This window comes from Branchiostoma belcheri, unplaced genomic scaffold (genome assembly GCF_001625305.1).
Source record: "Branchiostoma belcheri isolate BF01 breed outbred unplaced genomic scaffold, Haploidv18h27 scaffold54, whole genome shotgun sequence".
Taxonomy (NCBI): domain Eukaryota; kingdom Metazoa; phylum Chordata; class Leptocardii; order Amphioxiformes; family Branchiostomatidae; genus Branchiostoma; species Branchiostoma belcheri.
The window spans coordinates 2056173-2071295 of NW_017804176.1; the positions used below are offsets into that span (position 1 = coordinate 2056173).

At 40.4% G+C, this 15123-nt stretch overlaps 1 protein-coding gene across 1 annotated transcript in view; it reads right to left on the minus strand.

Moving 5' to 3' along the window:
* Positions 1-2809: 2809 nt before the first annotated feature.
* The window catches only part of LOC109481091 (dynein heavy chain 5, axonemal-like), a 39661-nt gene continuing 27347 nt past the window's right edge, over positions 2810-15123 (minus strand). The window contains exons 12-20 of the mRNA XM_019783562.1: positions 7783-7893; positions 7409-7520; positions 7141-7271; positions 6779-6896; positions 6411-6574; positions 6043-6159; positions 5145-5363; positions 4565-4726; positions 2810-3471 (exon numbers count right to left, since the gene is read on the minus strand). Coding sequence (XP_019639121.1) covers positions 3151-3471; positions 4565-4726; positions 5145-5363; positions 6043-6159; positions 6411-6574; positions 6779-6896; positions 7141-7271; positions 7409-7520; positions 7783-7893 — 1455 coding nt within the window. The 3' untranslated portion in view covers positions 2810-3150. The remainder of the gene's footprint in view (positions 3472-4564; positions 4727-5144; positions 5364-6042; positions 6160-6410; positions 6575-6778; positions 6897-7140; positions 7272-7408; positions 7521-7782; positions 7894-15123) is intronic.

Sequence of the window (15123 nt, forward strand, 5' to 3'; positions counted from 1 at the left end):
ATGGCACATAGACGGCCGTCAGCGACCAAAATAGAACGGCGATATTTTGCGGAAAAGTGACGACGGCAGATGCATCAGAATACACCAGGGAACAGTCGGACCACACCCCGAGTATTCATCAGGAATTACAGCCCTTAATGATTGTACAAAGCAACTAAAGAATGTAGATAATGCTAATAGACTAAAACTAGCCATAAGTTTGCGTTCCTGCCCAACAGGAGGTCTGTTTGGACGGGATGAGTGCCCCGGCTCCGCAGGGGTTCGGCCGGTGACATATGTGACATGTCAGGCACACATGACGTGTACATGTGCAGACGGGATATGTTTACAATGTGAACACCAAGTGCGTTCTGAAGGCAATAAGGTCACGTAAGAAGTAAGATGTCTGTCATGAACATATATCCGAGGCTTAAACAGGTGCATATCAGGAAGTTTCAGTTCGTGTATCAAATGTTATAATTTAGTCCTCATCATCTTCTACAGACTACATTGTACATTTGGCCAAAACGATGTTACATGACTGTATAACAGCGTTAAAATCCCTTGCAATCAATGTTACATAATAACTTTGTAATGCTAAAAATCGCAGGTTTGCTACATGTATACTGCATAACGATGCCCTTAGATGTGAATATAGCAACAGCAAAATTGCATTATGACTGCAATTGGAAATCATAGAAAAGTTGTAAACCATGAACAAAAATAGAGTATGATACCTTGCAAAGCTTACGTATTACTAATCAAATTTAAGTTTTGTGTTCGTGTATACAGCGTAATTATAAAGTTCATGTTACTTTGTCATGTCTACTTTGCTATGTTAGATTAGGAACTTATTCCTGGCGGTTGTATGTATAAACCATAGGGATATAAATACATACATCTTACGTATAGAGGCTGATAACGCGAAAATCCGTTGAAAGAAACAGACAACTCATGACAAGTGGCAGCTGACGCGTCGACGTTTCAAACACGTGTCACTGTGACTATGTTGTAACTGGGGATGAAAAATGCCTGTAATGGTGCGTATGGGAAATATGCATGTACTGGACCAGCGGGCAGCGTTGTGGCGAGAAAATATAATTTTTTTGGACATAACTGATATGGATTTCATACCAACCTTAAAAGTTCAGTCTATGGTGACCGTCTTCCTTTACTTTATCTTCGTGAAAGAGCATCAACTGTATTGGTGCAGATAAAATATAAAAAGATATAAATTGTTTTTTTCCAAGTTATAGATTTTACTTCTAATGAATGATGAAACCATAATATACTAGTACTCCATGCCCTCCAAATTTAAAAATTATCAATCGAATACAATTTAATTATATGTTATAATATCCAAGACAATACTTGGCACTTGACACCAATCGATAACTTCAACGTACTGTAAAATACGCTTTACTTTACATGTTTAAGCTTTACTATTATAGTTTTTACCAATGTTTATGAAAGACTTCAAATTTCACATTTAACTATGGGCGTGATACACAGAAGGTATGTGTACGTACCAAAATGACGTTTGGGTCACGTGTGGCAGGGACAACCCATCCTAAAAGAAGAATTTGCAAAACAGCTGGTACAACACAATCATGCCAACAGTAAAAAGTCTGCATGAATCCTATGGCGCTCACAGAAAATCAGAGATAATACACAACAATGTGCTATTTTACTGTGGAACATCATATAGTGAATGGTTACTATATACTCAATGACACTGGCTACTCATGAGAAGATGATAAGACCTTAACAAGTACAAGTCAGTATAATAGTTGATGGCAAATGATAACTAATGTTTGGTAATAAGCAGACAATGCATTTCAACTTTACAAGTTAGGCAACAGAAAGAAGGTTAATATCACAGGAAAAACTGAGAAGTAGAGCAAGAAATACATCATTGTATTAAAAAAAAGAAAATAAACCGGACGTTTCTCAATAACCTCATACATTTTAATTTCAACTGTCACATTAACATAAGCCTTATAACAAAATTTACCTTTACAAAAATGTAGTATTCTAGCAGCCCATTGCAAAAACAAAGCATTCCTGATGTAAAACTTTCTAAGAAATTCTGAACACCAACATATACAAACTTCCAAATCAATATTATACACACTATAAAGCCCATAAATGCATGCAATACGAACAGATTAATCTCATTAAACATACTGCCATTGCATAGTCAATACACCACAAAAATCATAATAATAATGAAATGTACGATACAAAATGCAATGGGCAGTAACACTCAACAGTTATCACTATAATCTCGAAAGTTACAATTATGCAAATTTTTACTAGTCTTGAATATGCAAATATATATCATACACATTTCACTTGAATGTTGATACAGCTTGTACAAAGTTTCTACCATATCTTGGATGGAAGCATTAACTTAAAAGGTACAAATCTCATAGGACGGATGAACAGTTACTGCTAATAACTTTGGCTGGGTTTGAAAGTGGTATGTCAAGAATAGGACGGATTAGCTAAACTAGGCATTGAGGACGGAAAAGAACAGTCATGTAATATAATGATTGTACGTTTACCAGGACGGATATAGCTCAGTGCATAGAACTTTTATTGTAACTTTGGCTTGCAGAAAATATCTTTTCTGAAATCATTTGGCAGTTAAATTGTCAAAGTGTAAGATCTGATTGTCTTTAACTGTACAACACTAGTAGCCTGTGTATACAAGCTCTCGGCTGGCCGCCAGGAGCGCGATTTAGTCAGGCTACAACACTAGCAGCATACATATTGCTGTAACTCTCAGCAAAATTATATGATACTAACTTGACACAAAGAAGGGTTCCAAACACTCAAAGTCTGTTTAAAGCTTGTTCCTTAAAAATTTCAGGTTTATGTTAATAGCACATTATGCAATCATGTGTAATACATAAAGTATATGCATGAAGCAAGAGCTTAGGATTAAAATCTCTTCAAACAAAACTTACTAGACTGTTAACAACTGTTTCTGACAATTCTCTTTGTTAATAATATTACTCTCCGTTGTTGTTCAGTAGAGAAAGCTTGTAATGTTACAGGTGTAAATTTTGAATGTTTACAATCTTTGCGTTCCCATGCTGGAAGTGCATTATATTGACAAAACTGCCACGTTGCTCTGCATTAGCATACAGCCTCAGATAGGGGGCGCTAGAAAGGTCTGAGCGTTCCCGCCAGCCCCCGCAGAGACCAACGAGTAGCAGTGATGCCATCATGACGCACGTCCAGCGTGAGAACTGGCTCCCTGCAGTTGGTACGGGAGATGTAGCACGGGCACTGGTACGTCTCCGCGGCCTTGACGGGGTCGGTGAGTTTGTCGGACTGCGGGACACACGTGACGTGGATGACGGGGAGGGTGGAGGGGCCGGACTTGGGCGGCGTGTCCAGGAGCTCACTGGTGGTCTTCTCCCATGTACAACCCCACAGGTACAGCCCAAATACAAACATGCCCTCGTTGGGAGGATCTCTCAGCTAAGAGTGAAAGAAGAAAATATTATCTATGAGTCTAATTTAAAGACAAAATTATAGGAGCATGTATTTATGGGCAAATGCAACTGTATATCTGTAAACCTTTAGCCCACAATTCTTACTTTCTGTGAGTTTATGTTGAGCTTTAAAACCATTTTTGGTAATATACAAGTTAATGCTGTCAGGATCTAATTATGGGTTCACCACACCACGAAGTGGTGGTGAACCCATATTGCTTTTTCTGATGTTTCTTCTCCTCCTCCTTCTCCTCCTCCTCCTGCCATATCTTTAAATGGATTCAGCTTCTTCATTTTAGGGCCTAAGGTCCTGAAATTTGGTATGGAGGTACAGTGGGCAAATACCCCTAGGCGTTTTTTTAAATTTTTGTGATACAGGCTTTTAGAATGGTTTTATTTGAGTTTTTTGGCTGTGTTATAGCAAATGTATTACTGTGTTAGTGTGCCTTGTTTACCACGTCTGGGCATGAGTCATCACAATGGAATGCAGGGCATCAACCAATAGGCATGCAGCTTTCCTCTATACTTCTTGCTGATTGGCTGTTGGGATTTAACTTGATTAACACCTGCACAGAGCATTTCCACCTGCACAGAGCATTTCTTGCTGATTGGCTGTTGGGATTTAACTTGATTAACACCTGCACAGAGCATTTCCATACTGACAGTATGTCTTTATTCAAGTGTTTTGGTAGGTATTTCAAGCTTTTCTGCTCCAGCATTGGAATGCGGGGCATGAACGTTTTTTTTTTTTTTTGAAAATCAACAGTTTGCATTATGCAATTAAAAATCCTAACCAATAAAGTAGGGAATAGCTATCCAACTGTTGTTTTAGTTGTAAGTTACTTCATATTATAGTTATATCAATGTAAATCATTGTTTTCCCTTGTGTTTCTCATTCTTTCCCTGCCATGTCATAAAATGTGGTGAACCCATCGCTGTATTTGCTCCAAAGCAAATATTGGCCTTTCTAGTTCTAATGTGTATTATCAAGTACTCTTGTGAATCACTATGAGGTGCATACATCATCAAAAGTATCATTAATATCATATACAGCTATTTTCATGTTTGGTACCACTTACATGGTCCTTGTCCCTTGCTGTGATCTCAGTCTGGAACATGAGAGGCTCCACATATCCATACTTGTCTGTGAAGTTCTTGACTGACTCAGACTTGAGCAGCCCAAACAGGGCACGAGGCTGGAAAAACGCTCCTGGCCAGTAAGCAGGGAACTTCTCTCTCCCCTGTAAATTATTCAAAGGGAGTTAAAGATTTCCAACATGGAACCATATCGTTTAAAAAACAGTTACTGTAATAATGTGAAAGTTCATGTACAATGTATGCCCTACTTGGTACCTCAATTTCTGGAAAAGTCTAAAATCTTGGCTTATGTAACTGCAGTTAATGTTATGGTAGCTTTAATTATTCTCAAAATCTATCTTTTGCGACATAATTTCCTAGTAGCTATAACGACCATTTCCAAAATCATATCCAGTTGCTTTGCTTGAGTAACTGCTTTTTGGCGTACCTACATTGTAGTAGCTATATTTCAGCATCTTTGAAAACATTGTGATACATGTATGATGGAGCTCTTTGGCTAAATTCTTCAAAGATACATATTGTGTAAGTTTTAAACTAATGATTGACATCTGTCTATCTTACCTGAGACAAGAGCTTCTCAAAGTGAGCGTGTCTGTTGGTGAGGTCAGTCAGCCACTGTGCAGGGTTCCATGTTGGCGGTGGGACGGCATCCCCGCCCAGACGACACCACAGCTCCGGCGTACGGTAGTGGTACAGGTCATCCGCAACTGTCAGGTAATCCTTCGACAACTGGTCACCCAGGGGGAGGCCTTCAACTGTGTCAGCTGCTGACTTGATGGCCTGAAGATTCAAAAAAGGTAAAACATGCTGTTTTAAATTTGAAAGGAAATATTCTTTGCTTACACAAAAATTTTCTCCCCTGAGTGATTCTGTCAATGATGCATTGTTTAAAGCCTGACAGGGGCTTATAAAGTTCACAGTGGGCTCACACAGGCAGTGCATTGCTGACCAGAAAAAACAAACTCTGAGTATATTTGATTGTCAGTGCACTACCTAGATTTTGCGGCAGAGAGGTTGAGCAATGAGTGCACCTTATAACACTTAGAATTGAAACTTACGTGTGCCACTCTCAATCAATGAAATTCTGGTTAATGAAACACTGTAGGTGTCAATGCAGGATGTGCAAAAAAGTATGTGTCACACAATCTACACCGTAGTACAGACTTACCAACCAGTTAAGACCTATGGCATGAAGGAAAGGGAAAAAACAACAGCCACAAGAATTATCAAACAGGTTGTAACTGGGCTAATATTGCATAAAATTGTCAGAAAATTGTTCATCCTGCCAACTAAGTCCTTGAATGTCTTTTCAATTGCTTTTTGCAAAAATCCACATTACAAATAAATCTGGCATGAATATAAAATGAAATCTGACATTGGCAACATTACTATTCTGTTAGATGAGGTGAACACAACTTGGCCATTGTCTCTTTTAAATATCAGTGTAACAGTTACTTACATTGAGTGACCTGCGAACTTCACCAATGAGCTTCATCAGTGCTTCAACCTCTCTCTGGATGAACACATTAAAGGCTGTGGCTCCTCCCAGTTTCTTGATACGGTCAGCGATGTACTCCTGAAACACAGTAGACAGTCCAATCATTACACAATGTCATGTAGTTGTCAAGCCATGCTGCTGTAAAGTTTAAAAAATACTTTCAAATTGACACCTGTTGCAGCCCATAATGTAATGTTACCAGTTTAATAATTAATGATAGAATGAATAATGCATTCCAAAGCCAGCATGTGCCATGCAATTTTCGTTTCAAAAAGACTACATGTATTTTCAATGATTATTTTTTCAGAAAAGAATGATTTCACACCAACCTTTCCCCATGCCCTGGGTACTTTAGTGAGCAGAGTGGTGGAGAGTTCGTACAACTCCTGTTCCTTCCTGTTCTTCAGTGCAGCGTAAGTCTGGGTGGCAAACACCCCCCGATTCACCACCAGGGGGAGGCTACTGGTCGCACTGATAGTCGTCAGGGGGGGACCTGGGTGAGAGGTGGGGGATGGTGTGAAAAGTGTGATGTATATAATATGATATATATTTAATTTAACTAGTCTCTGTTACAATGTAGTAATGGTCACTATATAGACTAAGCCTTATAATGATAATTGGAAAAAGAAGATAATTTTTGGCAAAATGATGGACTGAGGAAAAGAAGAAGTCAGAGATGTTGGACTGTACCACATACCTGCATATGGAGTGGGGGGTCTGGGAGATACCACATGACTGAGGGTGGGGGAGGATGGCATGATGTCGTACACACTGTTGAGTCTGGTGAAGATGTACTGGTCATCTCCCAGTAGGGTCTGTACAAAACCCAGAGAAATTGTGTCACAACATTAGACTGTTGAAATCTGATCATTATAAAAAAACCTAAAAATGAGGTACATGTAAGCTTCAGATGTACGTATGTTCTAGATAAGTAATATCATTACAGTAGCAGGTTTCTATTTTCCACTGGTTACAATATGTTATATTTTATATGTCATCATATTCTTGTGGGTAAAATGCAATACTCTGAAATTGTGTTTGAAATGCTCAATCCCATACCTCAGTGAATGAGTGCATGTTACAGGCTTCAGGCACATCCAGGAAGAAGTTAGGGATCTGTTCCAGAGCCTGCACCAGGGAGTTGTACCGGATGTAGTTGGCAAAGAAGGCAGCAGGGATCTTGTGTTTCACTGTGGGTAGAATACAAATTATGCACATACTAGTTATTCGATCAAAACAAATTAGTGCACACCGCCATTGATTATTCAGGTATTGCAGCTATCTATTGTTTATTGTTTGCTTGTGATAAGATTTGTGTACAACTCACATCTGGGGACTTCAAACTCCTTCTTCATGGCATTGGGTCCCATCCAGTAGTCCACCATGGCTGACAGGGTCTGCTGGTCATACTCATCACTCACATAGCTGCCGTAGATTACCTGGGAAACAAGAAAACTCGTTAGAAAACCAATCCAGGGATGATTGACAGCAACTATCTATCATTTCCTGCTACTATGAGATAAACTAAACAATTGGTATTTTAAATGCAGGATATATGTTTTAAGATGACATTGTGCTTTGAACACATTGAGACTTTATGATATTTTGATGGTCACTATCATGGATTTATGGTGCTCATCCTAGTGCTCATCTATACTATTTTGTGACTCATAAGTGCACAATCATAAAGGACACCCATACCTCTGTCAGCATATATCTGAGTGCGGTCCATGCGATGCCTTTCCCAGGTGTACCAGGCATGTCAGTGGAAGTGGTGTCACTGAACTCATCTAACACCAGCCTCAGGCCCTCCTGAAATACAATACAACACAACTTCAATATCACAAAAGCAAGTATTTGCTTCTAGGGTTTGGTGCTCCAGATAGATATACATAGGTGTCATGTAGTACAAGATTAGAACGTGCATTTTGAAAATTTATTTCATAATTGTTATAATCAAAATACAAAATGGCTGCCTTACTTGATATATTTAAAACATCATGTGTTATTTAAAGATACACAAGGTAATGAACGTACCTGCAGTTCATTGTTGCCAAAGATCATGTCCCCAGGCCTGTTCCAGCCTCCCCTGCCAAACCTGGCCCTGAGGCGCAGAGCTCCGTGCACCATGAACAGGTTATGTAGGACGGCAGGCCACTCAGGCCGCGTGCTGGTCTTCAGAGTCTCCGGCTCTATCCACTGCATGGACCTCACCATGTGGTCCCTCATCATCTGTGGAAATGATAAAGCATTAAGTATATTGTGTAGATTCATGTAGATTTAAGACTTCTCTCATAATGATGAAGTTTTATTTTCACATTCTTACCAATAAGATTGCTAGCTTTTCAATGCAACTACATTTTTACTTCTGTCTAATATGCATCTCCTATTGGCTCCAATTAGGCAACAGACATGCACACAGTAGAAAAGTGATGGGATATGAGATTAACATTTTTGGAACCTTTGACCTAACTTTTGTGTCTATCATGTGTAAATAACTACAAATAACACAACCAAACACACAGACAGACTCACCAAAAACAAAACCAGAGATAGCAAACCAAATATACAACAGTTCTCACCATGGGAGTGTCCACCACTACTTTGATGGCATGTTGCAGCAGGTGGATGGGGAGTTTGGGGTGGGGCTGGGCCGACACCCACAGGCGGAAGTTGGAGTCAGCCAGCAGCTTCTTCTCCTGCAGGGTGGTGTCCAGGGTTTGCAGGAAGTGCAGGGCATTGTGAGCATTGTGTAGCAGCAACCAGTGACCCTGGATAAGTGACAAAAATATTACACTGAGTCTCACAATGATAATACAATCCGATAAAGGGTTAATGCCCTGCCCCGAGGTGTATATGTTGAGATAGTGGAGATAATCCCTGGTGAGGTGCAATAACATTTTAAGTGGTTGCTTATTCTAATTAAAAGTGATAATAACTGACCACTTTTTTCATTATTCACCACTTATGATGTTACAGCCTGATAACCAATGGGAAATGGAGGCTTCTCATAGGTTGACGTTGCCTGGCTATATGATAATATGAATTATGATGTTAGCTCAAGGCAGTATTTACATAAAGCTCAGACAGTACTTCAATTGTTTTATCCAAAACAATTGTCATAGTTTTCTTCCTTGGCAATGAAGTAACAACAAAATGAAACGAGAAGAAAAAAATAGCAGACAAGAAGAAAAGGCTCTGCCCCGAAGGTGTCGCCAAAAATGCAACAGATTATTTAGCTTGTACCTCTTCTGCAGCCTTTGCCATGGCCCTGCGGACCCTCCTCTCCTCCTGCGGACTGCCACTGCTGAGGTACACCACCTGGCACGCCTCCTGCTTCTTGGCGGCGAACTCCGTAAACAGTGTCTCAGCCAGGTCACTCTCCGAGGTGTAGAGCAGGATGATGGGAGTCTGCGGGGTGGACTGTCTCAGCACACCTGGCAGGTCTAGTGGGATCTCCCCTGCATACCTGTTTTAAAAAGGTTGATTGTTTAGAAAGTCACAACACCGTAATGACTGGTTTCCATTGTGAGAGAGAGCCCCAAACTCCTATTGGACTGATTTTTATTGTGACAAAGAATTCTGAGCTCGAATTGGTAGTTCTATGAATGGGAATGGTTCTCTATAGTAATGGGCATCTGTCTACAAGCTCTCAGGGAAGAGGATCCATTAGCCCAACAGTGAGAGATTCAGCGGGAAACCAGGAATTCAGCACCAAGGACAGGACAGGTTTGAAAGTTCCTCTCTATGGTAAAAAAATAAACTATTTCATGTCTAAGCTGAATGGAATTTTAAATGAATTCCTGCAGTAAGAATTGGCCCAGGAATGGTTTAAACTGAGTTGATGCTATACAGGTTTTCTGTTGTTTCATCCATTTTGCAGATGTTGGATATACGGTACTCACTTTTTACCCAAAACCTTGGACACAAAGTTGGAGCTGGCATGCATGATGCGATCGCTCCGTAAGGCCCGAATGACACAGTAGCGCTGCATGGGGGTGTAGTAGTCGTCCATCTTGTCTGGCAGGGCGGCCAGTTCTGGCTTGTCGTTCTCACAGAGCGTTCGCCACGGCATCTCACGACCGTCTTTTGGTAGTTTGTCAAAGGCGTCTTGGAACCACTGGTAGTATACTGCCAAAACCTACATTCAGGAAAAAAATACATTTTCAATATCTACAAAAAACAAGCAAAATGCAAGAAATCACACTGTAGACATACATGTACTGAATTTCAAGGTCACCCCCCTCCCACATAGTATTTCAATGCACTAAAGTCTTATTTAAATTACATATGATGCTACTAAGTACTCAATTACATTGCAGACAATGATTATTATAAGAGTGCTTCACGTACTTGAAGGTTATGGTATTGGTCATCCAACATCCAATCAAATGGCTTCCTGGCATTAGCACGTGCATCAGAGCCGACCCCATACCCCATGGTAGACATGACAGTTGAAGCGAAGGTCGGAGATATGATGAACTCCCTCTCACCTGGCCCCAGTCTGCCTTCTGAGTCCTCAAGCTGGGGAAGAAGTGAAACAAGGATTGAATAAAGACAACGATGTGACTGACAGGTTTTTAGTGCTAATGAACACATGCTTTTTAAGAGACGCATGAAATGACCTATGATTCTTCAAAAGAAAGATTTTGATGCTATAATCAGTAATTATTTCTGCCAACAGCACTTTAATTGTTTTAACTCCATTTAACAGATATCTACCAAGGGTACATATACCTACCACTTCAAAATTCAGGTGTGTTTGAGAGATCACTAGGGCTGCACTCCCCTCCCCCAGATATGCACGGTTTATTAGACATGCTGGGGTACTTAACACTGGGCGACAATGCATTGTCTTTAGACATGTTTTTTCATGGTGGCAGTATATAACGCAATCTATGTGATCCAGCAGAATTATGTGAAAGGTAGCTTCCAATCTACAAATAATAGACTTGAGGCTAAAACATGTCATGCAACATTGTACAATGTATTTTATATTGTCCTTACCTCCATGGACACCAGCAGAGCAAACAGAAGCTTGTCCCTCTCAAACAGGGAGCGTGCTGTGGTCATGTAGGCAGAGTAGGTCAACCGGTCAACCACAGTGTCTGTTGAGGCTCTGTCATGAGGAAAATGTATAGCTGATTAAACGATTTTATGTCATACCTGAGCTGTGATAATGTTCAATACATGTGTTTTGGACCATGTGAAATTTTTGTTTTATCTTAATCATAATGGGATCTTCTGCTGTTATGACAATGGCTTCCATATATACAAAAATTTGAAGGTGAAGGTGAAGATTGCCCATTATTCATTTAAGTACCCTGAGTGTTTCCAGTGGAAATTGTAGGTATTGCATGCACTTATTATATAGTAAGCTCTTTGCTGTACAGTAGTTATATTGCAAATATGTTGGTTTTAGGCTTTGATATTATGAGTGTAATTGTTATGCAGCAGGCAGCTTGTCAAAAACAACAAAACTGGCAAGTGTAATAATTTCACACTATGCCTTATCCTTTTATTAAAGGTAATGAAACAATTCATGACTGGAATTTGATCATCTTTAAACAGAGGGGTGGCAAAATCTGGACTTAATAGTTCTCAAAATGTGACAGTGGTAGTACTGCAAGATCTATACTAAGTCTTATTCAATAAAAGTTCACATGGTCTTAATTTTCAGTTCTAATTTCAGATGATGCTGACCATGAAAATTTCTATGTTACTATGTAACAGTTAATTCTTATCTGATTGGTATTGCCCTTTATTCTTACAACTGTGAAAAACAACTCAAAGTCCATTAGTACCCTGGCCAAAAATTACACATCAAAGTTTGAGGTACAAAGTCAAAAGGGAGAGGATTGGTTGGATTTGAAATTGTTCAAACAGAAGCCTGAGGACCTGGCATCACGAGACCAGCAACTATATATAAGAAGTCAGTCCACACCTTACATCAGAGGTATGAGAAGCTGAGCATCAGACAAGTCACCTTGCATACATGTACCCATGGTAAGTTCATTTTCTTTTTAGAAATAAAAAAACCCTGAAACTTGATAAGAAGATAAATAAAATGTGTCTTAGTCTTGGAAAGTCTTAACGGTCCTTGCAGTGCATTAGTTTTTGACGCCCATTATGAATCTTCCTTCATGTGACTAAAGCCATATAAATAAAGATGAAGGGGCAAACTAAGTTGGATTGTACATGTATCTACATTTCTAAGTGAGTATTCTGAGACAAAAGCCTCAGTGACGCAGCATAATTAAAGACTGTGTGTACGTGACCAAGCTTGTTACACGTGTGTGTACTACTCCCACAATTCCAAGCGAAACTCATGAGCCAGCATAAAAATGACCCTGCTTTGTTCAACAAGTTGGACCTTTGGTAAAGGACAAATTCCAGCTTTACTGAATAGCTTTTTACAAGTTAGAACCTTGAATTATTCTTTTACAATAATCCTATGAGTAAACTCAACGTAATGGGTATGTCGTAATAGGCAAGCTAACAAGCGGAAGGGTGAGGGTGTGCAACGTATGAAATTGGAGAGTGATGTGAGGGTGCACAGAAGAAGGTTGTACAAATTTGTATGACGTACCAAGTACAGAAGTTAGGAAAGACATAAGGATGCTTGACATGGGAAGTAAACCTTTTACAGGATTGTAAAAAGTGCACAGTTAGATTTGATGTGATGGTGCGTGATGTGACAGGCCAACTTTGTAGGGAGAGTAGGCACCCAACCTTCCTCTACAAATTGAACTGATGTCAGTACAAACATAGGCAAAACTAAGATGTTTCAGTTATCATCTTCTACCCTGCAACACAAACCTGACCAAAGTGACATTTAGAAGGAGCATATATTAACTACATGTAATATGCAACAGATCTTTCTACCAGTCTGTAACACACACAGTCATGTTGTCCTTACTTTGGGATCCATGGGGGACCTGAGCTATTTACACATTTAATGTCACAAATAGGCAGCGTTAGGTACAGTACTGGAACTGAGGGATTTGGTATTTTGGACCTGTACCTAATTTTTCTGATACAAAACCGTACACTGCTGTATAGGTGCTTCACTGCTTCATACAATGTACAATAAGCCTCAGATCACAGAGCAGGGTATCAATTAGACTGGGTGCCATCCTCTGTAGTATTGCCCGCTCCCTAATGTTGCTAGCTACCACAGGGTCTGGACTTGCTGACATATGTAACATCTTGAATCTGAATATTGGTCCAGGTTTTGCATGAGCGCACTGATTGGTCCTACTCAATACATCTAATTATAAGAGCTTTTTTGGGTGTGTACATATTAGGTAAGCCTTTTGAAACAGCGACGTTAGTGTCCGTTCAAACGTCCAAACGACTACGTTAAGATAGATCCTTATTCTTATCTTATTTTCATCAACATGTCCAACACCAACCAAACGCTAAAGCGTGCTTGAGATGTGCCTGAGTGTAGAGGTGTTCCGCAATCATCAACATGGCTAATGCACAAGCCGCAAAGGTTGATGTTGACTCTGCAATCACGACGCAAAAGGGTCCGTTAAAAATAGAAAAAAAGGAACACTCGCGCGAAAATCTGTGTTTACAAAAAACAAAGTCACATGAATAATGGAGGCGTGCCATTGGCTGTTGCCCCTGAGGCTCAGCCAATCAAATGAAGCCCCGCTGCTCGGGCTAGCTCATTACATGACGTCATCACCAGACGTTATATATGTCAGCAAGTCCAGACCCGGTGGTAGCTAGTGACATTAGGAAGTGGGCGAATACTACGGAGCATGGCATCCAGGTTAGGTATCAATAGCCTCAGGGTGCCATCTTCCATTATTATATTCCACCGGCTCCCTAATGTCGCTGGCTATATACAAGCCAGTGTCATTATGGAGCCGGCATAAACTACGGAGGATGGCAACCAGGCTAGGGTATCAACCCTTCAATATCCAACAAATGTTAAAAACATTTCACAGTCTGGTCATAAAGATTCCTCACAATGGAGGGTATCTGCCAATTCTTTCTTGCCCATTCAGGTTTGCAACTTGGACATTTCAGCTACTCACAAAACATGGCAGAACCAACAAAACCCCCCGATGCCCCACCACAGTCATCAGATCCTCAGTTAAGACCCAAACCACCAGACTCTGATTTACAACTACATGTAACATCAGAAGAGACTCAACCCAAGCCACCAAAATCCAAATTGGAATCAGAAGAGACGCAACCCAAACCACCAGACTCTGAACTGGAGTCAGAAGAGACACAACCCAAACCACCAGACTCTGAACTGGGATCAGAAGAGACACAACCCAAACCACCAGACTCTGAACTGGGATCAGAAGAGACACAACCCAAACCACCAGACTCTGAACTGGGATCAGAAGAGACTCAACCCAAACCACCAGACTCTGAACTGGGATCAGAAGAGACTCAACCCAAACCACCAGACTCTGAACTGGAGTCAGAAGAGATGCAACCCAAACCACCAGACTCTGAACTGGGATCAGAAGAGACTCATCCCAAACCACCAGACTCTGAACTGGGATCAGAAGAGACTCAACCCAAACCACCAGACTCTGAACTGGAGTCAGAAGAGACTCAACCCAAACCACCAGACTCTGAACTGGGATCAGAAGAGACTCAACCCAAACCACCAGACTCTGAACTGGGATCAGAAGAGACTCATCCCAAACAGCAACAGAAAAGACCACCAAAAGATGTTCTAAAGTCCTGCAGAAAAGACATCATAGACAGCATTCATCCAGTAATTCTTTCCATATTGGATCAGCTGATCCAAGATAATGTAATTGAAGACAGGAAGTATGAAGATATCAAAGAACAGACACCCCGAAGAGGTGCAACAGAACTTGTGGACTATCTTTGTACACTAGAACAACTTGCTTATGACTCATTCAAAAAAGCTCTAAAAGATGTAAAACTTCCTCATCTTGTCAAGAAACTGGAGGAGGCTGAAACATGTTCTTCTTTGAGTAAACTCAGTCACTCAATCACTCCTTTGAGCCCACTTTGGAACCATTAAAAATGATCTTGACG